Below are 25,555 nucleotides of genomic sequence, written 5' to 3' on the forward strand. Positions count from 1 at the left end.
ACGTTGTTACTCAGCGCTGTCAACACGTTGTTACTCAGCGCTGTCAACACGTTGTTACTCAGCACTGTCAACACGTTGTTACTCATCACTGTCAACACGTTGTTACTCATCACTGTCAACACGTTGTTACTCATCACTGTCAACACGTTACTCAGCGCTGTCAACACGTTGTTACTCATCACTGTCAACACGTTGTTACTCATCACTGTCAACACGTTGTTACTCAGCGCTGTCAACACGTTGTTACTCAGCGCTGTCAACACGTTGTTACTCAGCGCTGTCAACACGTTGTTACTCTGCGCTGTCAACACGTTGTTACTCAGCGCTGTCAACACGTTGTTACTCAGCGCTGTCAACACGTTGTTACTCAGCGCTGTCAACACGTTGTTACTCAGCGCTGTCAACACGTTGTTACTCAGTACTGTCAACACGTTGTTACTCAGCACTGTCAACACGTTGTTACTCAGTACTGTCAACACGTTGTTACTCAGCACTGTCAACACGTTGTTACTCAGTACTGTCAACACGTTGTTACTCAGCACTGTCAACACGTTGTTACTCGGCACTGTCAACACGTTGTTACTCGGCACTGTCAACACGTTGTTACTCATCACTGTCAACACGTTACTCAGCGCTGTCAACACGTTGTTACTCAGCACTGTCAACACGTTGTTACTCAGCACTGTTAACACGTTGTTACTCAGTTTAGGAGAAATGTCATTTTTCAGAGATTCATAATTGTTCATTTTCTCTTTCAACAGGTCCAATATTTCTTCAAGATTTTGGATAGATGAAGATTATTACACAAATGCACATTCCATTTCTATGAGTATGTATTTAAATAAAAGAGACATTGACCACGGGATCATTTCTCCATTTATTTGTCTTTAAGGTCTTACCCAGATGGACTCCTGACGAGTGTCCGGATGTTCAACATTGATCACTTTTACACCAACAAAACCTCCTATTACACAGGGTACTGCATTGCTTCTGATATTCTAACTTTTTGACCAGCGACTTTGGTATCGGATCCATTACACTTTGTCCTGCGGAAAAAACATTTATACAACTGCATAAATATAACTCTTCCACCATGAAAATGACTAACATTCATTAGAAAGTTACACCACGTCATGTGATTTCTCCAGCAAATAAAAGGGTTGGTTTTAAAAAACAAAGAGTTGCTGTCAGTGTTTCCATGGAGAAGGAAGGAAGATAGTCTTCCCTGCCTGCTGCAGGACACAAAACACTGCTCTAGACTACATGGAGGAGGAGGAGAAGCATTGAACATAGAGAGAGGAGGAGGAGAAGCATTGAACATAGAGAGAGGAGGAGGAGAAGCATTGAACATAGAGAGAGGAGGAGGAGAAGCATTGAACATAGAGAGAGGAGGAGGAGAAGCATTGAACATAGAGAGGAGAAGCATTGAACATAGAGAGGAGAAGCATTGAACATAGAGAGGAGAAGCATTGAACATAGAGAGGAGAAGCATTGAACATAGAGAGAGGAGGAGGAGAAGCATTGAACATAGAGAGGAGAAGCAGCATTGAACATAGAGAGGAGAAGCATTGAACATAGAGAGAGGAGGAGCATTGAACATAGAGAGAGGAGGAGGAGAAGCATTGAACATAGAGAGAGGAGGAGGAGAAGCATTGAACATAGAGAGAGGAGGAGGAGAAGCATTGAACATAGAGAGAGGAGGAGGAGAAGCATTGAACATAGAGAGGAGGAGGAGAAGCATTGAACATAGAGAGGAGAAGCATTGAACATAGAGAGGAGAAGCATTGAACATAGAGAGGAGAAGCATTGAACATAGAGAGGAGAAGCATTGAACATAGAGAGGAGAAGCATTGAACATAGAGAGAGGAGGAGGAGAAGCATTGAACATAGAGAGGAGAAGCAGCATTGAACATAGAGAGGAGAAGCAGCATTGAACATAGAGAGGAGAAGCAGCATTGAACATAGAGAGGAGAAGCAGCATTGAACATAGAGAGGAGAAGCAGCATTGAACATAGAGAGAGGAGGAGAAGCAGCATTGAACATAGAGAGAGGAGGAGAAGCAGCATTGAACATAGAGAGAGGAGGAGAAGCAGCATTGAACATAGAGAGAGGAGGAGAAGCAGCATTGAACATAGAGAGGAGAAGAAGCATTGAACATAGAGAGGGGAGGAGGAGAAGCATTGAACATAGAGAGGAGGAGGAGAAGCATTGAACATAGAGAGAGGAGGAGGAGAAGCATTGAACATAGAGAGAGGAGGAGAAGCATTGAACATAGAGAGAGGAGGAGAAGCATTGAACATAGAGAGAGGAGGAGAAGCATTGAACATAGAGAGAGGAGGAGAAGCATTGAACATAGAGAGAGGAGGAGGAGAAGCATTGAACATAGAGAGAGGAGGAGGAGAAGCATTGAACATAGAGAGAGGAGGAGGAGAAGCATTGAACATAGAGAGAGGAGGAGGAGAAGCATTGAACATAGAGAGAGGAGGAGGAGAAGCATTGAACATAGAGAGAGGAGGAGGAGAAGCATTGAACATAGAGAGAGGAGGAGGAGAAGCATTGAACATAGAGAGAGGAGGAGAAGCATTGAACATAGAGAGAGGAGGAGAAGCATTGAACATAGAGAGAGGAGGAGGAGAAGCATTGAACATGGAGGAGGAGAAGCATTGAACATAGAGAGAGGAGGAGGAGAAGCATTGAACATAGCGAGGAGAAGCAGAAGCATTGAACATAGCGAGGAGAAGCATTGAACATAGAGAGGAGAAGCATTGAACAGAGGGGAGGAGGAGAAGCATTGAACAGAGAGAGAGGAGGAGAAGCATTGAACATAGAGAGAGGAGGAGAAGCATTGAACATAGAGAGGAGGAGAAGCATTGAACATAGAGAGGGGAGGAGGAGAAGCATTGAACATAGAGAGGAGAAGCATTGAACATAGAGAGGAGGAGAAGCATTGAACATAGAGAGGGGAGGAGGAGAAGCATTGAACAGAGAGGGGAGGAGGAGAAGCATTGAACATAGAGAGGAGTATCAAACAAGACATTTCATTAAACCGTCTGTCCCATATTAAAGTTGATGCAAAAAGAAAACGAGTCATGTAGAAATATTGTCCCACAATCAAGTCAAAAAGACACAGGAAAAGCAGGGAGTGCATCCGTTTACTGACAGACTTGGAGATCAGAGCGTACCATGCCAGTATTTTCAGTTAGTAAGAGCACATTAACACATATCCACACACTCACATTATAACACAAACACACCTTGGACCACTAAAGCTTACTGACATAAGACAACAGAAATTACAACATGGCTTGGAAAGGACCACTGTATGCCACTACTGTACTGGACACTCCAAACGTATATAGAAACCACAGTAGGCAGAATACTTAGGGGGACAGACAGAAACACTGCTCGCTACATATCAGTAGTGGAATTGCAATTTACAGTAAGAGATGAACATGTCCCATGGCTCAGGGACTTCTCATTTACAGTAGAATAAATATGTTGCTATTGCTACTCTTCCTGTAAAGTACATTCTAACCCTAGACATTATGCAGGAAGCCAGTGTAATGCACACAGATTGACTCTAGGTCCCGTATATTATGAAAGTTTGTTCCAAGACTAGTCGTGGTTTTAATATAACTATATTTTTTTTCTAAATCATCTTGTTTTGAATTGTGGGAAGATAACAGTGTGTTTTTCTGAGGTCATGAATTGATGGTGAACTTAACGTCAAATCGTCCTTGGTAGCGATCTTTCTCGCTGTAGTCAATGTTCGCTCCATACACTTTGCACTCAAGACGCAGCTCCTCGTTGAAGGTGAGGTTGGTAAACTGGATGGCCACCAGAGGCTGTAGGTAATTGGGGTGCAGCAGCTTGCCATAGTAGGGGTAGTACTGGAGGGGGAACCCCATGCCCATGCCATAGTACTTGATCTCACCAATCTTGCTAGCATCCTCCTCTCTCTGTGGAGAATGACATCACAGTGTTGGATCTTTTTCCTGAGGTATAAACTAGTTCTATATTACAATTGAATATAGCCTAAATCTAGCAGGACTAAAAAGCACATGCAGAGAACAAGCATAGCATTTATCCCTGACAGCGTGATGTAAGGGAACAACAAGTTCATTGTATGGTTGTATCAGAAATGGCACCCTATTGACCAGAACCCTATTGGCCCTGGTCAAAATGACAGTGCACTATATAGGGGAAAGGGTGCCATTTTGGATGTCGTCTATATGATATGCTTCCCAGTCCCGTGCGAGGCGTACCTTGTTCTGACAGTGGATGGGGATAACGTTGGTCTGGACTCTGCTCTGGCCGGCTTCAGGGACGGAGGCATTGTTGGTTGGAGGCTGAAACAAAACCCAGACAGCCCAACAGCATTATCACCTTAACCTAACCCAGACAGACCGATCAGCATTATCACCTTAACCTAACCCTGACAGACCGATCAGCATTATCGTATTAACCGAACCCAGACAGACCGATCAGCATTATCGTATTAATCTAACCCTGACCGACCATCCGCATTATCATGTTAGCCTAACCCAGATAGACCCAACAGCATTATTGTATTAGCCTAACCCAGATAGACCCAACAGCATTATTATATTAGCCTAACCCAGACCATTAAGCACTGTTGTATTATCTTCTTCGGTTAATATATTCATACAGGCTGTGTTTCAGGTCTGGAGGGTCTGTTGATACAGGCTGTGTTTCAGGTCTGGAGGGTCTGTTGATACAGGCTGTGTTTCAGGTCTGGAGGGTCTGTTGATACAGGCTGTGTTTCAGGTCTGGAGGGTCTGTTGATACAGGTTGTGTTTCAGGTCTGGAGGGTCTGTTGATACAGGCTGTGTTTCAGGTCTGGAGGACCTGTGTTCTGGCACATTCAGTTTAGCATACATGGAGGCTAAAATCTGAATTGTGTCTACCACAGGAAATTGAAGGAAACCTCAAATAACTCAATAAATAAAAAGGTAATTCTGCGTGTGGACCGAAGAGTCTTCCGGGACTGAATGGGATGCGTGATGTTTGAGCAGCAGTAGTTCAGTTTTGAGGGTTTTCCTCATTGGTTATCTAGACGTATCAGGACTGGGTGAAGGCGGTGCTTCAACGGCGGCTTCACCTTGAATGCTTGGTATGCGCCGACACGAATCATAAAGGGGGGGGGGGGGGGACTTTGGTTGAGAGTTTCCTTGCGAGGGTAGAGACTTCGTTTTTGCTGGAACTCTCAATATCTAACACGTATGGACCCAGAAGTGAATCACACAGCTGACCAAATTACACAAGACTTGACTTCTACGTTAACCAAGCTTAATCAATGGTATAAACTCATTTAGCGTGGGGCAGGTATACATACCCTTGGTCGGAAGTTGATGATCCTGTTGAGCTTGGCGATCAGACAGGGTTTCCCATCCTTGAAGCCAAAGTTTTCGTCGTGACCATCCAGACCAGCACAGGGTCCCAACCAGGTCCGCTTGAACCTGCAGGCCTTCCTCACTCCAGCGTCACTCTCCAGCTCACCACGGTCCCTGTACGATTCAGGTAAATCTACAGGCACAGAGAGACCAATTAGATCAGTCACCTGAGCAGACAATATAGACCAGTAACTAAACCCTAACAGGGTACATTAATACCCCAGCCACAGCATAACTAAACCCTAACAGGGTACATTAATACACCAGACACTGCATAACTAAACCCTAACAGGGTACATTAATACACCAGACACTGCATAACTAAACCCTAACAGGGTACATTAATACACCAGACACTGCATAACTAAACCCTAACAGGGTACATTAATACCCCAGCCACAGCATAACTAAACCCTAACAGGGTACATTAATACCCCAGACACAGCATAACTAAACCCTAACAGGGTACATTAATACCCCAGCCACAGCATAACTAAACCCTAACAGGGTACATTAATACCCCAGCCACAGCATAACTAAACCCTAACAGGGTACATTAATACACCAGACACTGCATAACTAAACCCTAACAGGGTACATTAATACCCCAGCCACAGCATAACTAAACCCTAACAGGGTACATTAATACACCAGACACAGCATAACTAAACCCTAACAGGGTACATTAATACACCAGACACAGCATAACTAAACCCTAACAGGGTACATTAATACACCAGACACTGCATAACTAAACCCTAACAGGGTACATTAATACCCCAGACACAGCGTAACTAAACCCTAACAGGGTACATTAATACCCCAGACACAGCATAACTAAACCCTAACAGGGTACATTAATACACCAGACACAGAATAACTAAACCCTAACAGGGTACATTAATACCCCAGCCACAGCATAACTAAACCCTAACAGGGTACATTAATACCCCAGCCACAGCATAACTAAACCCTAACAGGGTACATTAATACACCAGACACAGCATAACTAAACCCTAACAGGGTGCATTAATACACCAGACACAGCATAACTAAACCCTAACAGGGTACATTAATACACCAGACACTGCATAACTAAACCCTAACAGGGTACATTAATACCCCAGACACAGCATAACTAAACCCTAACAGGGTACATTAATACCCCAGACACAGCATAACTAAACCCTAACAGGGTACATTAATACACCAGACACAGCATAACTAAACCCTAACAGGGTACATTAATACCCCAGCCACAGCATAACTAAACCCTAACAGGGTACATTAATACCCCAGCCACAGCATAACTAAACCCTAACAGGGTACATTAATACACCAGACACAGCATAACTAAACCCTAACTAGTCTGTACCAGGGTCTACTAGTCTGAACTAGTTTCTACTAGTCTGAACTAGTTTCTACTAGTCTGAACTAGTTTCTACTTGGCTGTACTAGTGTCCGATAGTGTCTACTAGTCTGTACTAGGGTCTACTATTCTGAACTAGTTTCTACCAGTCTGAACGAGTGTCTGCTAGTCTGAACGAGTGTCTACTAGTCTGAACGAGTGTCTACTAGTCTGAACGAGTGTCTACTAGTCTGAACGAGTGTCTACTAGTCTGAACGAGTGTCTACTAGTCTGAACGAGTGTCTACTAGTCTGAACGAGTGTCTACTAGTCTGAACGAGGGTCTACTAGTCTGAACTAGGGTCTACTAGTCTGTACTAGGGTCTACTAGTCTGTACTAGGGTCTACTAGTCTGAACTAGGGTCTACTAGTCTGTACTAGGGTCTACTAGTCTGTACTAGTGTCTACTAGTCTGTACTAGTGTCTACTAGTCTGTGCTAGTAGTTTCTACTAATCTGTACCAGTGTCTACTAGTCTGTACCAGTGTCTACTAGTCTGTACCAGTGTCTACTAGTCTGTACCAGTGTCTACTAGTCTGTACCAGTGTCTACTAGTTTCTACTAGTCTGTACTAGTGTCTACTAGTTTCTACTAGTCTGTACTAGTGTCTACTAGTCTGTACTAGTGTCTACTAGTCTGTACTAGTGTCTACTAGTCTGTACTAGTGTCTACTAGTCTGTACTAGTGTCTACTAGTCTGTACTAGTGTCTACTAGTCTGTACCAGTGTCTACTAGTCTGTACCAGTGTCTACTAGTTTCTACTAGTCTGTACTAGTGTCTACTAGTCTGTACTAGTGTCTACTAGTTTCTACTAGTCTGTACTTGCCTCCACATTCTTCGTACTTGTTCTGGTCGGTCTGCCTCTCCTCATCGTACATCTCCAGGAAGTCCTTGATGCTCTTGGTGTATTTCAGATACGTCTCCACATCGTTGACGTTGTAAGAGATCTCAAACTTCTCAGAGCGTGGGGTGTGGGATAGACCTGTAGATAGACAACACACTGGGTCAGTATGGATGATAGACAACACACTGGGTCAGTATGGATGATAGACAACACACTGGGTCAGTATGGATGATAGACAACACACTGGGTCAGTATGGATGATAGACAACACACTGGGTCAGTATGGATGATAGACAACACACTGGGTCAGTATGGATGATAGACAACACACTGGGTCAGTATGGATGATAGACAACACACTGGGTCAGTATGGATGATAGACAACACACTGGGTCAGTATGGATGATAGACAACACACTGGGTCAGTATGGATGATAGACAACACACTGGGTCAGTATGGATGATAGACAACACACTGGGTCAGTATGGATGATAGACAACACACTGGGTCAGTATGGATGATACAGAACACAGATGAGACATGGAGGAGATGGAGATTTGTGATTTCCGTCTGTAAGTGAAAAGCGCTTTACAAATTTGACAGACTGGAGTAAAGATCAAGATAAAATACTGGTATAACCATAGAATGAGTTGATGAATCAGTCTGAGTTGAGACCTGCTGGTTGTAGAGGACACTTAACAGGATTGTAAATGGCCCCTTCAAAGGTCTACTGAAACGCAAACTGTGTTGTACCACCCTCCAAAACACTACATACCAACGTACCAAACATATAGAATCCTGAATTAACTGACTTTCTTTCAGATTAAAATCAACATTCATTTTTAGCGTTAAATGATGGTTAACCATTCATTCCTTTCCGTTTTGGGTTAATAAAATCATAAAAGCCCGGCCCCCTTCGGAGTTTAATAGTCCTCTTCCGATGGGAACTCTATGTAAACTGTGGCAGTAATTTTCCACAGATTGACAGCACTGGTGCACACTACAGGGTCACAGCTAGGCGTGGCATGAACACAGCGAGAGAGAGAGCGAGACAGAGAGAGAGACAGAGAGAGAGACAGAGAGAGAGAGAGAGAGAGAGAGACACAGAGAGAGAGAGAGAGAGAGAGACACAGAGAGAGAGAGACAGAGACACAGAGAGAGAGAGACAGAGACACAGAGAGACAGAGACACAGAGAGAGACACAGAGAGAGAGAGACAGAGAGAGACAGGGAGAGAGAGACAGAGAGAGAGACAGGGAGAGAGAGACAGAGAGAGAGACAGGGAGAGAGAGACAGAGAGAGAGACAGGGAGAGAGAGACAGAGAGAGAGACAGGGAGAGAGAGACAGAGAGAGACAGGGAGAGAGAGACAGAGAGAGAGACAGGGAGAGAGAGAGAGGAAACATTGTGTTTATTTCACCACGCTCTTTCCTCAACATCCAAATATGAATCCTCATTCAGTGTCTATTGCGTAAGAACTCAATGAAAACCAACCGTTTACATCTTAAAGCTACTCAAAACATACATCATATGTTATGGGGAGTCACATGTTCAACACAGTCAAGTTGATTTTACTTCCAGTCACGGCTTGTGTAAGTCTCTCCCCCCCCCCCCCCCCACCTACTCAACCACCATGCCTCACGTGCTCTTCACTCACAATGGAAACTTTTATCCTCAGAATGAGAGCCAGGACGTTGGCTCTCTAAACTCTAGCTGCCGTCTCCTTCCTTTATGTGGCCACCAATGGAAACTCACTTCAGCTCAGGACACTCCACACCTACTCATGTGGTTTCTGCTGCCTCGCTGCGCTGGGCGGCCTTTGACAGTGAACAGCTTTGGAGGGGGAAATGGCCGACAGGCAAACAGGCCAATGTGCACGAAGCCAGTCTTTTACAATGGCTGCTAAAAATACCACCTAGATGACAGCATGTGCTGTGCAAACAGGCCTTGGCACAGGCAGGGTAGGTAGGGCTAGGAGAGATGCCCTGGCACAGAGAAAGGGAGAGTAAAAACTATTTTGATAAACTCCCGTATCTATTGGGTGACAAGGAAAAGGTCAACCAGTGAAGAACAAACACCATTGTAAATACAATCCATATTTATGTTTATTTATTTTCCCTTTTGTACTTTAACTATTTGACATCACTATAACACTGTATATAGACATAACATTTAAAATGTCACTATTTCTTTGAAACATAAGGGTAATGTTTACGGTTCATTTTTTAAATTGGTTCTTCTCACTTTTGTTTGTTTTGGCAATGTTATCATGTTTCCCTGAGAGAAACGAGACAGACAGAGAGAGAGAGAGACAATAAACCCTGAGAGAAACGAGACAGACAGACAGAGAGAGAGACAATAAACCCTGAGAGAAACGAGACAGACAGACAGAGAGAGAGACAATAAACCCTGAGAGAAACGAGACAGACAGACAGAGAGAGAGACAATAAACCCTGAGAGAAACAGACAGACAGAGAGAGAGAGACAATAAACCCTGAGAGAAACAGACAGACAGACAGAGAGAGAGAGACAATAATGCCTGAGAGAAACGAGACAGACAGACAGAGAGAGAGACAATAAACCCTGAGAGAAACGAGACAGACAGACAGAGAGAGAGACAATAAACCCTGAGAGAAACGAGACAGACAGACAGAGAGAGAGACAATAAACCCTGAGAGAAACGAGACAGACAGACAGAGAGAGAGACAATAAACCCTGAGAGAAACGAGACAGACAGACAGACAATAATGCCTGAGAGAAACGAGACAGACAGACAGAGAGACAGACAGACAGAGAGACAGACAATAATGCCTGAGAGAAACGAGACAGACAGACAGACAGCCAGACAGACAGAGCTTCCAAACGTCCCAGCCAGACTAAGGAAGAAGCAGTAACTTCTCATACAACAGGCTGTTTGGACTCTTCCAACGTGCCCTCAAAAGATTACAGAAATCATTTCACCAGGCTTAAAGGGTTGATTCTCTGCCATTTCCAGGGAATGTACAGATGTAGGATCTTAATTTGATCACCCTGTTGCAGTGTATTTGAGGTTTAAAAAGTTTGAATAAGTTCATTTTCCCATATAAAAAGATGGAGCAACGCCTACAAAAATGTCCATTAATTATAATCCACATTTCCTGTTGCTGCAGGATTATTTTCCTGCTGTAGCAAACTGGCTCAAATTAAGATCCTACATCTGTACCACATACAGGAGTACAGGCTCAGATGAGCTGCCATGCACACGCAGTGTGTGAAAACCCGATCCCAAAGATGTGTTTATGAACAGACAGGCGGTCGAGTCCCAGTAAAAACTGTGTTTCCCAGAGCTGAAGACTGAGGAGGGAAGCTGGCTGGCAGGCAGGGAGGGGGGAGGAAGAGTGAAGGACAAAATGGCTGAAGCTGTCTGAGGTCAGAGGGACCTTCAGTGGGGAGGAGGAGGAGGGGTTCAGGAGCAGGTTTTTACAGAAACCTTGGAAGTAAGACCGTCAACCACATAACAGCAACATAAAGGGGAAAAGTAGCCACAACCCTTCACCCACCGTAATAACAACATGTTATGGACGACCTGACCAAATTCACGTGGAAATGTGCGTTATAGATCTGGCGTTCTCATTGAAATCAAGTCTAAGACGGAGTAGATCTGTTCTTTCTGCACTATTTCTATGCTTCCCGATCTTAAGTTTTGTTTTTGCGTTTTTACAATACAATATTTTGGGAAAATATATTTCACAGCGGTTTAGATGGTACAATGTATTATAGTAGATTCTGATAAAAGCCCATTCAAATATTCTCTTACACATATCTAGGCCTGTGTTTCAAGATGATTTGTCATACATTATACAGCTACTTACTATGCCTGTGTTTTAATCGTGGTTCCATTTATGTCCACAGTATAAATGTTCTCTGTAAAACACATTTGCTACAGAAGCTATAATCTTTCAATTAGAATGGCATTACATTGTTTTCGTTCCACTGAGCCAACAGAACAACGCAAGCAGTGTCATGATTAAAGATCCGAAGATTTTATACGGTGCATTCGGAAAGTATTCAGACCCCTTGACTTGTTCCACATTCTGTTACGTTACAGCCTGATTCTAAAACGGATTAAATAAATGTTTTCCTCATCAATCTAGACACAATACCCCATAATGACATCACAATACCTCATAATGACATCACAATACCCCATAATGACATCACAATACCCCGTAATGACATCACAATACCCCATAATGACATCACAATACCCCATAATGACATCACAATACCCCATAATGACATCACAATACTCCATAATGACATCACAATACCCCATAATGACAAAGAGAAAACGGGTGATACATTTTTGCACATTTATTAAAAATACAAAAACAGATACCTTATTTATATAACTATTCAGACCCTTTGCTATTGAGCACAGATGCATCCTGTTTCCATTGATCATCCATGTTTCTACAACTTGATTGGAGTCCACCTGTGGTCAATTCAATTGATTGGACATGATTTGGAAAGGCACACACCGGTCTTTATAAGGTCGCACAGTTGACAGTGCATGTCAGAGCAAGAACCAAGCCATGAGGTTGAAGGAATTGTCGTAGAGCTCAGAGACAGGATTGTGTCGAGGCACAGATCTGGGAAAGGGAACCAAAAAGTTTCTTAAATGGAAGAAGTTTGGAACCACCAAGACTCTTCCTAGAGCTGGCCGCCCAGCCAAACTGAGCAATCGGAGAAGGGCCTTGGTCAGGGAGGTGACCAAGAACCCAATGGTCACTCTGACAGAACTCTAGAGTTCATGTGTGGAGATGGGAAAACCTTGCAGAAGGACAACCATTTCTGCAGCACTCCAACAATCAGGCCTTTATGGTAGGGTGACTAGACGGAAGCCACTTCTCAGTAAAAGGCACATGACAGCCCACTTGGAGTTTTCCTAAAGGCACCTAAAGGACTCTCAGACCATGAGGAACAAGATTTGGCCTGAATGCCAAGTGTTACGTCTGTAGGAAACCTGGCACCATCCCTACAGTGAAGCATGGTGGTGGCAGCATCATGCTGTGGGGATGTTTTTCAGAGGCAGGGACTGGGAGACTAGTCAGGATCGAGGGAAAGATGAACGGAGCAAAGTACAGAGAGATCCTTGATGAAAACCTGCTCCAGAGCGCTCAGGACCTCAGACTGGGGTGAAGGTTCACCTTCCAACAGGACAACGACCCTAAGCACACAGCCAAGAAAACAAACTAGTGGCTTTGGGACAAGTCTCTGAATGTCCTTGAGTGGCCCAGTCAGAGCCCGGACTTGAACCCAATTGAACATCTCTGGAGAGACTTGAAAATAGCTGTGCAGCGACGCTCCCCATCCAACCTGACAGAGCTTGAAAGATCTGCAGAGAAGAATGGGAGAAGCTCCCCAAATACAGGTGTGCCAAGCTTGTAGCATCATACCCAAGAAGACTCGAGGCTGTAATCGCTGCCCAAGATGCTTCAACAAAGAATTGAGTAAAGGGTCTGAATATTTATGTAACTAAGATATTTTAGTTATTTTTAATAAATTTGCAAACATTTCCAAAATACTGTTTTTGCTTTGTCATAATGGGGTATTGTGTGGAGATTGATGAGGGAAAAAACTATAATTTTAGAATAAGGCTGTAACGTAACAAAATGAGAAAAGAAAGTCAAGGGGTTTGAATACTCTCTGAAGGCGCTGTACAACTCCACAATCTCTACCACCTCCAGAGCACATCTTATCCCTTCAATTAGCTTCTGATGGAAATCACACTTAATACAATCACAAAAGGATATTTCATAAAGCAGTATAAGCAGTATAAGCAGTATAAAGCAGTATAAAGCAGTATAAAGCAGTATAAAGCAGTATAAACAGTATAAGCAGTATAAAGCAGTATAAAGCAGTATAAAGCAGTATAAAGCAGTATAAGGGGAGTAGAGCAGTATAAAGCAGTATAAAGCAGTATAAAGCAGTATAAAGCAGTATAAAGCAGTATAAAGCAGTATAAAGCAGTATAAAGCAGCATAAAGGAGTATAAAGCAGTATAAAGCAGTATAAAGGAGTATAAAGCAGCATAAAGCAGTATAAAACAGTATAAAGCAGTATAAAGCAGTATAAGGGGAGTATAAAGCAGTATAAGGGGAGTATAAAGCAGTATAAAGGAGTATAAAGCAGTATAAAGGAGTATAAAGCAGTATAAGTCAGTATAAAGCAGTATAAAGCAGTATAAGGGGAGTAGAGCAGTCTTTACCTGGTGGGGCGACTCTGTCCTGGTAGGTGGGTTTGTAGTTACTAAGGGTTAGCAGCAGGGCCTGGATGGTCCCAATGAAAATCCCAGCCAAGCATCCATAGAAGATCAGGTAGAACAACAAGATTTTAACTGTGGAGAGAAAGACAGAAGGGATTCGTTACAAATAGACAGACAGATTAGTAGTAGACGGCATAGTGGTAGGCATGACCTGTTTTAGCAGATCTAACATGGTGAATGGGTGTCAACAATAATCCTGTATCCCCCATCATTATACAGATTCACACTGCCCGCCCCCCCCCCCCCTTGAACATGTTGCCTGCCAGCCCCCCCCTTGAACATGTTGCCTGCCAGCCCCCCCCCTTGAACATGTTGCCTGAATTGATTCTAACTGGAAGTTCCAGGGAAACTTCCCTCTCCAGGAAGAACACCTGAGACATTAGCCTGACAGGACGCTGAACGGAAGACATCTGGGGGTTTGAAGGGCTGAGTAACTCTAGTGACTAGGAATGTGCTGAGCCATGCATGGTGTGGCGTGGCTGGCTAGAATTCAAAAAAATATCCAAATACAACAACAGTTCAGTTATTTAACCATAGATGATATGTGAGGGTTATAGGGATATATTGGTGATTGAGATTCATCTAATTCAATGTGTCCTCCTTTGCCACCACAGCTCAGTAACTAATGGACATGTCTATAAAAATCACTTTCGAAATGGCTGAAAAAAACAACCAAATATTTGCTTATCTAAACTAAGCTGATGCTGTCATAAGTGCTTATGATCCAATATGAGAACTCATTCAAGTATTTATTTAATTACGAAGACAGTCTAAATCTTTGTGAGAGGCATAAGAGTGTTAATCTTCCTGGTACTAACTAAATCTCTCTACGGTTTAACTTCCTCTGAATTGACTGTAAAACTTCAACTTCCACAGCCTGTTAATCCTCTCTCTGCTGTTAATGCCGGGGTAGATACAACTCCTGTTACTAGTACTACTACAGAACCTCTCTCTGCTGTTAATGCCAGGGTAGATACAACTCCTGTTACTAGTACTACTACAGAACCTCTCTCTGCTGTTAATGCCGGGGTAGATACAACTCCTGTTACTACACAACTACTACAGAACCTCTCTCTGCTGTTAATGCCAGGGTAGATACAACTCCTGTTACTACACAACTACTACAGAACCTCTCTCTGCTGTTAATGCCGGGGTAGATACAACTACAGAACATCCCCTACACATACACTACTACAGAACATCCCCTACACATACACTACTACAGAACATTGCCTCCCCTACACCACTCTACTGTTCTCTACTCTACACCACTACTGTTCTCTACTCTACACCACTCTACTGTTCTCTACTCTACACCACTCTACTGTTCTTTACTCTACACCACTCTACTGTTCTCTATTCTACACCACTCTACTGTTCTCTATTCTACACCACTCTACTGTTCTCTATTCTACACCACTCGACTCTACACCTTTCTACTGGTCTTTACTCTACACCACTCTACTGTGCTCTATTCTACACCACTCTACTGTTCTTTACTCTACACCTCTCTACACCTCTACTGTTCTATTCTACACCACTCTACTGTTCTTTACTCTACACCACTCTACTGTTCTCTACTCTACTGTTCTCTACTCTACACCACTCTACTGTTCTCTACTCTATACCACTCTACTGTTCTCTACTCTACACCACTACTGTTCTCTACTCTACACCACTCTACTGTTCTCTACTCTACACCACTCTACTCTACACCACTCTACTCTACACCACTCTACTGTTCTCTACTCTACACCACTCTACACCACTCTACTGTTCTCTACTCTACACCACTCTACTGTTCTCTACTCTACACCACTCTACTGTTCTCTACTCTACACCACTCTACTCTACACCACTCTACTGTTCTCTACTCTACACCACTCTACTGTTCTCTACACCACTCCACTGTTCTCTACTCTACACCACTCCACTGTTCTTTACTCTACACCACTCTACTGTTCTCTACACCACTCTACTGTTCTCTACTGTTCTCTACACCGCTCTACTGTTCTCCACTCTACTGTTCTCTACTCTACACCACTCTACTGTTCTCTACTCTACTGTTCTCTACTCTACACTACACCACTCTACTCTACACCACTCTACTGTTCTCTACTCTACATCACTCTACTGTTCTCTACTCTACACCACTCTACACCACTCTACTCTACACCACTCTACTGTTCTCTACTCTACACTACTGTTCTTTACTCTACACCACTCTACTGTTCTCTACTCTACACCACACTACTGTTCTCTACTCTACACCACTCTACTGTTCTCTACACCACTCTACTGTTCTCTACACCACTCTACTGTTCTCTACTCTACACCACTCTACTGTTCTCTACTCTACACTACTGTTCTTTACTCTACACCACTCTACTGTTCTCTACTCTACACCACTCTACTGTTCTCTACACTACTGTTCTTTACTCTACACCACTCTACTGTTCTCTACTCTACACCACTCTACACCACACTACTGTTCTCTACTCTACACCACTACTGTTCTCTACTCTACACCACTCTACTGTTCTCTATTCTACACCACTCGACTCTACACCTTTCTACTCTACACCACTCTACTGTTCTCTATTCTACACCACTCTACTCTACACCACTCTACTGTTCTCTATTCTACACCACTCTATTGTTCTCTATTCTACACCACTCTACTGTTCTTTACTCTACACCTCTCTACTCTACACCACTCTACTGTTCTCTACACCTCTACTGTTCTATTCTACACCACTCTACTGTTCTCTACTCTACACCACTCTACTGTTCTCTACTCTACTGTTCTCTACTCTACACCTCTACTGTTCTATTCTACACCACTCTACTGTTCTTTACTCTACTGTTCTCTACTCTACACCACTCTACTGTTCTCTACTCTACACCACTCTACTGTTCTCTACTCTACACCACTCTACTGTTCTCTACTCTACACCACTCTACTGTTCTCTACTCTACACCACTCTACTCTTCTCTACACCACTCTACTCTTCTCTACTCTACACCACTCTACTCTTCTCTACTCTACACCACTCTACTCTTCTCTACTCTACACCACTCTACTCTTCTCTACACCACTCTACTCTTCTCTACTCTACACCTCTACTCTTCTCTACTCTACTCTACACCACTCTACTGTCCTCTACTCTACACCACTCTGTCCTCTACTCTACACCACTCTACTGTTCTCTACTCTACACCACTGTTCTCTACTCTACACCACTCTACTGTTCTCTACACCACTCTACTGTTCTCTACACCACTCTACTGTTCTCTACTCTACACCACTCTACTGTTCTCTACTCTACACCACTCTACTGTTCTCTACTCTACACCACTCTACTCTACACCACTCTACTCTACACCACTCTACTCTACACCACTCTACTGCTCTCTACTCTACACCACTCTACTGTTCTCCACTCTACTGTTCCCTACTCTACACCACTCTACTCTACACCACTCTACTGTTCTCTACTCTACACCACACCACTCTACTGCTCTCTACTCTACACCACTCTACTGTTCTCCACTCTACTGTTCCCTACTCTACACCACTCTACTCTACACCACTCTACACCACTCTACTGTTCTCTACTCTACACCACTCTACTGTTCTCTACTCTACACCACTCTACTGTTCTCTACTCTACACCACTCTACTGTTCTCTACACCACACTACTGTTCTCTACTCTACACCACTCTACTGTTCTCTACTCTACACCACTCTACTGTTCTCTACACCACTCTACTGTTCTCTACTCCTACACCACTCTACTGTTCTCTACTCTACACCACTCTACTGTCCTCTACTCTACACCACTCTACTGTTCTCTACTCTACACCACTGTTCTCTACTCTACACCACTCCACTGTTCTTTACTCTACACCACTCTACTGTTCTCTACACCACTCTACTGTTCTCTACTCTACACCACTCTACTCTACACCACTCTACTCTACACCACTCTACTCTACACCACACCACTCTACTGTTCCCTACTCTACACCACTCTACTCTACACCACTCTACTGTTCTCTACACTACTCTACACCACTCTACTGTTCTCTACTCTACACCACTCTACTGTTCTCTACTCTACACCACTCTACTGTTCTCTACTCTACACCACTCTACTGTTCTCTACTCTACACCACTCTACACCACTCTACTGTTCTCTACTCTACACCACTCTACTGTTCTCTACTCTACACCACTCTACTGTTCTCTACTCTACACCACTCTACTGTTCTCTACTCTACACCACTCTACTGTTCTCTACTCTACACCACTCTACACCACACTACTGTTCTCTACACCACTCTACTGTTCTCTACACCACTCTACTGTTCTCTACACCACTCTACTGTTCTCTACACCACTCTACTGTTCTCTACACCACTCTACTGTTCTCTACTCTACACCACTCTACTGTTCTCTACTCTACACCACTCTACTGTTCTCTACTCTACACTACTGTTCTTTACTCTACACCACTCTACTGTTCTCTACACCACTCTACTGTTCTCTACTCTACACTACTGTTCTTTACTCTACACCACTCTACTGTTCTCTACTCTACACCACTCTACACCACACTACTGTTCTCTACTCTACACCACTCTACTGTTCTCTACACCACTCCACTGTTCTCTACTCTACACCACACCACTCTACTGTTCTCTACACCACTCTACTGTTCTCTACACCACTCTACTGTTCTCCACTCTACTCTACACCACTCTACTCTACACCACTCTACTCTTCTCTACTCTACACCACTCTACTGTTCTCTACTCTACACCTCTACTGTTCTCTACTCTACACCACACTACTGTTCTTTACTCTACACCACTCCACTGTTCTCTACTCTACACCACTCTACTGTTCTCTACTCTACTGTTCTCTACTCCACTCTACTGTTCTCTACTCCACTCTACTGTTCTCTACACCACTCTACTGTTCTCTACTCTACTCCATATGCTGTGTTGAAATTAGTCTAGTCTCCCTCCCATGATGCAATAGTAACGGAGGGCAACATCACTTCTAGACTAGCAGGATGAGTCACTCTGGCTTGTTGTCGACAGTTGCCAGTCCCTCCCTCTATCAGCCTCATTTACAAACATCCCCAAACTCATACCCCCCCCCCACACACACACACACACACACACACACACACACATCACATGGCGCCATGCAGTCAGGCAGGCAGAGACAGGTGTGGCAAGACATGTTACTTTCTCTCCCTGCATGTGAAGGTGACAGGATGGCCAATTGTAAATCAACCCTGCTGCCCTTAACCTTGGGTCACAACAAAACATCCAGTGACTAAACAATCTACAGGAAACACTTTTACTAGTGCATTGTTTGAGCAGAATAACTTCATAGTGCAACAGTGACTGGGTGCCTGTGTGTGTGAGAGGGAGGGAGAGAGACTGATTGACTGGCGGTAACCATGGCAGTGAGCTCTGGGGTGAGAGAGAGACTGATTGACTGGCGGTAACCATGGCAGTGAGCTCTGGGGTGAGAGAGAGAGACTGATTGACTGGCGGTAACCATGGCAGTGAGCTCTGGGGTGAGAGAGAGACTGATTGACTGGCGGTAACCATGGCAGTGAGCTCTGGGGTGAGAGAGAGAGACTGATTGACTGGCGGTAACCATGGCAGTGAGCTCTGGGGTGAGAGAGAGACTGATTGACTGGCGGTAACCATGGCAGTGAGCTCTGGGGTGAGAGAGAGACTGATTGACTGGCGGTAACCATGGCAGTGAGCTCTGGGGTGAGAGAGAGAGACTGATTGACTGGCGGTAACCATGGCAGTGAGCTCTGGGGTGAGAGAGAGAGAGACTGATTGACTGGCGGTAACCATGGCAGTGAGCTCTGGGGTGAGAGAGAGAGAGACTGATTGACTGGCGGTAACCATGGCAGTGAGCTCTGGGGTGAGAGAGAGACTGATTGACTGGCGGTAACCATGGCAGTGAGCTCTGGGGTGAGAGAGAGAGACTGATTGACTGGCGGTAACCATGGCAGTGAGCTCTGGGGTGAGAGAGAGAGAGACTGATTGACTGGCGGTAACCATGGCAGTGAGCTCTGGGGTGAGAGAGAGAGACTGATTGACTGGCGGTAACCATGGCAGTGAGCTCTGGGGTGAGAGAGAGAGAGACTGATTGACTGGCGGTAACCATGGCAGTGAGCTCTGGGGTGAGAGAGAGAGACTGATTGACTGGCGGTAACCATGGCAGTGAGCTCTGGGGTGAGAGAGATGCAAACCAGTTGCATCGAAGGTAACCATGGCAGTATTTTTGTATGCATGAGTCATAACACCCATAAAACCTAGTGGTCAAACAAGGAAATGGTTCCAATCGTTTTTCCACCATACATTTTTCCCAAAGGGGATTTTAGAAACCCTTCAAATAAGGTCTGTGTTTCGTGTAGACTTACCCTGGCGTGATGTTTTGATAGCCTGGTCTGTGTTTCGTGTAGACTTACCCTGGCGTGATGTTTTGATAGCCTGGTCTGTGTTTCGTGTAGACTTACCCTGGCGTGATGTTTTGATAGCCTGGTCTGTGTTTCGTGTAGACTTACCCTGGCGTGATGTTTTGATAGCCTGGTCTGTGTTTCGTGTAGACTTACCCTGGCGTGATGTTTTGATAGCCTGGTCTGTGTTTCGTGTAGACTTACCCTGGCGTGATGTTTTGATAATCGTGTAAATCTCTTGGACAAGGTGACTTTTATCAATATATTAGCCTGCATTTATACCCCCCCAAATGAAATGCTAATTACCTGCTAATTTGGCTATCATAAAGAACTACAAATACCATTTGCAAGTTTTAAATTGACACAATACCTGTTAGAAAATGTGTCTGCTAGAGATGAGGTGGAGGAGCTAGCAGGGTTTTGAAGTCTTGCATGATCTTCTTTGAGGCGAATTAGCATTTTTTTAAACTGAGTGTGAATAGAGCCGGATATATTGATAAAAGTCACCTTGTCCTAGAGAGACTTACATGGCTATCAAAACGTCATGCCAAGGTAAGTCTACACGAAACACAGATCTTATTTTATGTTTCTAAAATTCCCTTTTGGAAAAACGATTGGAACCATTTCCCTGTTTGACCGCTAGGTTTTATGGGTATTATGACACCTCCACTGTGGGGCTCTATTAACAGAGGCTCATTGGTTAAAACAGGTTTTTATTTTGTTTTTCTAAACGCTGAAAATAAGGTCTGTGATAAACAGGTTTAGGAGTTCTGATACATTGTTCTATGGGATCATCTTCATCAGCTAACCAGGGGTAAGGCCCAGTGATAGACTAGTGTCCTGTCCAGGGTTATAAGGCCCAGTGATAGACTAGTGTCCTGTCCAGTGGTAAGGCCCAGTGATAGACTAGTGTCCTGTCCAGGGTTAAGGCCCAGTGATAGACTAGTGTCCTGTCCAGGGTTATAAGGCCCAGTGATAGACTAGTGTCCTGTCCAGGGTTAAGGCCCAGTGATAGACTAGTGTCCTGTCCAGGGTTATAAGGCCCAGTGATAGACTAGCGTCCTGTCCAGGGAGTGTACTGTACATCAAGCTGAACCATCACAACAGAAACAGGAGATAGTTAAGTAAGTAGGCTCATCAAGCTGACTGATATTATCTCATAAATAAACTGACTTATATTATCTCATAGAACAAAACGTATAGGATCTCCGAAACCTGTTAACCTCAGACCGTGTTATTCAAAACACCTCCAAAAGCTGCATTCATTTCTCTTGTAGGCTTTGAGCAACGAGCCATCGGGACTACAAGCTGGCGAGCCCTATAGGCCTGTTCCAAAGTCCAATTCATTTTAGTCTCTCAAATCCGTGTTTTTCTTACCTACGACCGCATATTGTGTGGAAGCTCAGGGGGAATAGCTCAATTCAGACCGCTGTCGTTTTCTCGCTCTCTTGTAGTAAAGAGCCATCGGACCACTGAGTGAATGTGATCTAATTGGCCAATAGGAGACTTGTTGAATGCCTTCCAGTCCTTGTGATAACCTCTCTCAGCTCAGTCTACCCCCCCCCCCCAGCAGGCATGAAGCAGGCATGGCTTCATGTTGTGAATGGACAACTCAGGCACGTTCTCACATTTCTCAAGGCAAGCAGCACAGAGATTGCTGGTGATTATCATAATTGTCCTATTTCGTGCTTACCTTTCAAAAGACTATAGACACTGGGTAGCCGTCAGGATAGGGGTTATTACACCGTCGTTGGATACAAGTGTCACTAAATGAAGACCTGAATCAATGTAGCCTACAGTAGTCGCTAATTCCTACCATTTTTGATGATGACCAATTGTGATTTGATGCGAAAATGAGATGGTGCTGCACAGCCAACCTATTGGAAGGCTTTATCCTGAGCAATAACCGCTGCAACCTGGTCTCAGAGCTTTTTGTATTATTCTGTACGTAAATCTGAGAAACTCCATTTCCTGTGATATTTTACACTATGTACTAATTTGTGGATGTCTATCGCCCATTTCGTATGATATGTTACGAATTCTAGCTAGGCTAGGGTGTTTGAGTTAGGTTAAAGAGTTAAGTGTTAGCTAACATGCTAAGTTGCTAAAAAAGAAGTAAGTAGATAAAATGCTAAAGTTGTCTGTGATGAGATTCAAACTCGCTACCTTTGGGTTGCTAGATGTTGGCGTTATACACCCACCCATCCGACATTCGTTTTTTTGCCTCAAGTAACCATCTGTCTTATGTAACCATATCATACTAGTTTTACAGTCCCGGATATAAATTGACTATGTTATGACAGTCTATGAGACCAGGCTGTAACAAACACATCGATGTGACTCGACGTGCGCTTGATAATACCGTGCGCGATATGCAGGCTACGCAAACAAAGGCTACACGCCAGAAACCTTGGGACTTTCAAAACGTAGCAAGCTACTTCATTGAGCTTCTGAATTCTAGAAATGAATTCAGAGAACAGCAACTGTTTCGAGAGATAAACCAACACTTACCAGTGAACAGGCGCTCTTTGCGTTACCAAAATAGTCTGGCTGCATTCAGGAAACAAATGACAACCGTTGACCATTGCCTTGTAACTGTCCCCTACTAGAGCGTACAATCTGTCTTTATTTGTGCTCGTATTGTGAAAGCCTACCGTAATAATCGCCCTACCTATGTGAACTCGAGGAATTGATTTAAGCAACAACTTGTTACCAGTAGCTGCTAAAAGAAACAAAGTTGTCTGTGGGGGAGGGGTGGTCCTACAGAAACCGAGCATGTGAGTCGTGACATGATCTTTCTATGTACAAAAAGCGCCTAGATAAAAAAAATCTTTTAAAAAAACGAAATGTTGCCAATAGATAAACTAGCTCCCTACTGCAACAGTCTCCCACTCGAATACTGAGCAAAAAAATTTAGAGATAACGTCTTTGTTACAGTGTTGCAAGCTCACCAGTTGAACAAGAAAGTCTCATTGGTAAATCAATGCTCATTGTTGGCTTCATTTTACATTACAATCTCTCGGTCCAAAACAATGACATCAGTTTCAGGCGAAAAGGCCCGATCACCTTGACTGCTAACCTTGAACCCTGATTCCTTAAAAAAACTAACTGTATTGGGATAAAACAGCTAATTACCGAGGTAATGGATGTCCCCCTGTCATTTGGCACATTATTTTGTTCAGAGAAAGAAAGCAATTCCTATTTACCAACTCTTATCAATTTTCTCCAATCTAGGCTAACTATGTGACAGCAGAAACAAGCATACCATGTTGGCAAGACAAGCACATGTTAGTTGCAATCCAACACTCCCGATTGCCACCATATAATGTAAATGATGTCCTTCAAAATGACCTCTTTGGCAAAGGACACCGACTCTAGCTTTCGCTGTACACGATCGACCCGGGTTAACCGAATAATAACGAATAGGAACATTATTAACGTCCACTTGACCTAAAAGTCTGAATATATTTCAACTGCCTTTTAGACAGTACTAATTTTCATTACATTTTATTTTAATCGTATTCCATCAATGGGTTATACGGTTATTTTACAGATGTAGTTGTTTATAAATCACGTGTAATTCATTCTCTGTGTTTCTCCTGTAATTTTTCCATTGAAAAGTGAATTTCACTACACAGCATGCTACGTCCAATCAAACAGGTGCTGTATTTCTCAATCAGGAAATACAGAGTCGGGACTCTCTGTGCCGTTACATTACTCTGACAATACACGGAAACAACAGGGTTACACCTCGTATCATTCTTATCCTCGAGTTAATTTCCAGAAAAGCGTCGATTAAAAGTAGTTTATTACAGATGTATGTACTTACACCAACTGCCACCAGTGCGTCCTAGAAATTCCTTCCTTTCCGAATTCCACAGAAAGCTCTTCCATCCACCGTCTCCATCTTTATTTGCCGACATATTTTTTTTGCCTTTTTAATTTCCCTTTTCAATTAATATTATCTAATGGGTTTAGGTACCCGATTCCTGTACTGTCCCCCGGTACAGAATAGTAATGGACAGTTTCGTACCCGGCTCTCCTATTGTACAGCACACAATTTATCTCTTATGGTAACCGACTCCGCCCGCAAACTCTTGTAATAAGTTACCTACAAAAGAGGGGGGGGCTAAACTCTAGCAAATCACAAGCAGTCATCCTTCTGCGTAACAACCAACTGCTATGATCATTGCTCCATGAGGCAAGGCAGCCCCAGGCGGTTCAAAACGAAATGGTGGAACTAAAATGGTAGAATTCTACGGTGATGTCATAAACTCATTATATTATATTACCATTCTTGGAGTTCTATTACCAGATCGCATGTTAAAAGTAATTATATTTCTCAGGAGTCAACTTTGTACTTTAGTACATTTGATTATAATTCCTGCTAAATATCACATCCGTAAAATTCATTGTTTAAAAAAAAACATCTTATTCAAAAACAAAAATTAGGTTAGACTTAAATAATTACTTTGCCGATGCTCTGTGAGAATAAGACGGTAATTGAATTAAATGTATACTCTTAAGCTTTTAAAATGTTTTTGAATGTAAAAACTCTGTTTTTGTGTTTATCTGTTTGTGATGGGTTTTTTTTGTGTTACATTTTTTTAAGAAAGATGTGTAGATTTTTGTAACACGTGAAATTTGTGTCCTTCAAAATGTATGGCATTTCAATAATAAAAATAATGGTACCTCGTTCTTGGTTCATTCAAAACTGTTCATAAAGAATGCATTTTAGACACAGCCCCTACCCTTATGATTGAATAACATATAATATATGTTATTATATAATAACATAAGAGAGAAAAACAACTGTAAAGAGTAATAATATGGTTACTAATAAGCTAAATTCACTTTGTGAAAAACATTTTTTTTTTCCTGATCAGGAAATATTCTGGGCGGAGTTATTCCTGGTCAGGTCACATGGTCAGGAAAATACCTTTAATTTGACCAGGTTGTCCCATTGAGGTCAAAACACCTGTTTTTCGAGGGGCGACCTGGCCACCGTTCTCACTTACACCACGGCTTGTTTAGGACTCCTTGTATAAATGGGCTCGACAAAAAGCTTTCAAATATTATTGAATCCT

At 43.2% G+C, this 25,555-nt stretch overlaps 2 protein-coding genes across 7 annotated transcripts in view; one reads left to right on the top strand and one right to left on the bottom strand.

Moving 5' to 3' along the window:
* nme7 (NME/NM23 family member 7) overlaps nt 1–863 on the top strand; it is a 142,385-nt gene extending 141,522 nt beyond the window's left edge. For all 6 annotated transcript variants that reach the window (XM_031822294.1, XM_031822291.1, XM_031822290.1 and 3 more), the window contains one exon: nt 762–863. In XM_031822294.1, the coding sequence (XP_031678154.1) occupies nt 762–794 (33 nt within the window). In that variant the 3' untranslated portion in view covers nt 795–863. The remainder of the gene's footprint in view (nt 1–761) is intronic.
* A 2-nt stretch (nt 864–865) lies between these two features.
* On the bottom strand, nt 866–24,671 carry atp1b1a (ATPase Na+/K+ transporting subunit beta 1a). Its single transcript, XM_031822295.1, has 6 exons — nt 24,298–24,671; nt 13,914–14,042; nt 7,647–7,802; nt 5,357–5,547; nt 4,266–4,349; nt 866–3,959 (listed from the first exon to the last, which is right to left on the bottom strand). Exons 1-6 carry the CDS (start codon nt 24,389–24,391, stop codon nt 3,702–3,704), a joined length of 912 nt encoding a protein of 303 aa, XP_031678155.1. The 5' UTR covers nt 24,392–24,671; the 3' UTR covers nt 866–3,701.
* Nucleotides 24,672–25,555: the final 884 nt, after the last annotated feature.

This window comes from Oncorhynchus kisutch, linkage group LG4, assembly GCF_002021735.2.
Source record: "Oncorhynchus kisutch isolate 150728-3 linkage group LG4, Okis_V2, whole genome shotgun sequence".
NCBI lineage: Eukaryota > Metazoa > Chordata > Actinopteri > Salmoniformes > Salmonidae > Oncorhynchus > Oncorhynchus kisutch.

Bases quoted from the DNA above. Each gene is read 5' to 3' on its own strand.
- atp1b1a (XM_031822295.1), bottom strand. From the start codon at position 24,391: ATGTCGGCAAATAAAGATGGAGACGGTGGATGGAAGAGCTTTCTGTGG. The intron at 4,350-5,356 runs GTATGTATACCT...GTTTTGTTTCAG, and splicing joins TCATCAACTTCCGACCAAGG to CCTCCAACCAACAATGCCTC. The intron at 3,960-4,265 runs GTACGCCTCGCA...CATTCTCCACAG, and splicing joins CCATCCACTGTCAGAACAAG to AGAGAGGAGGATGCTAGCAA.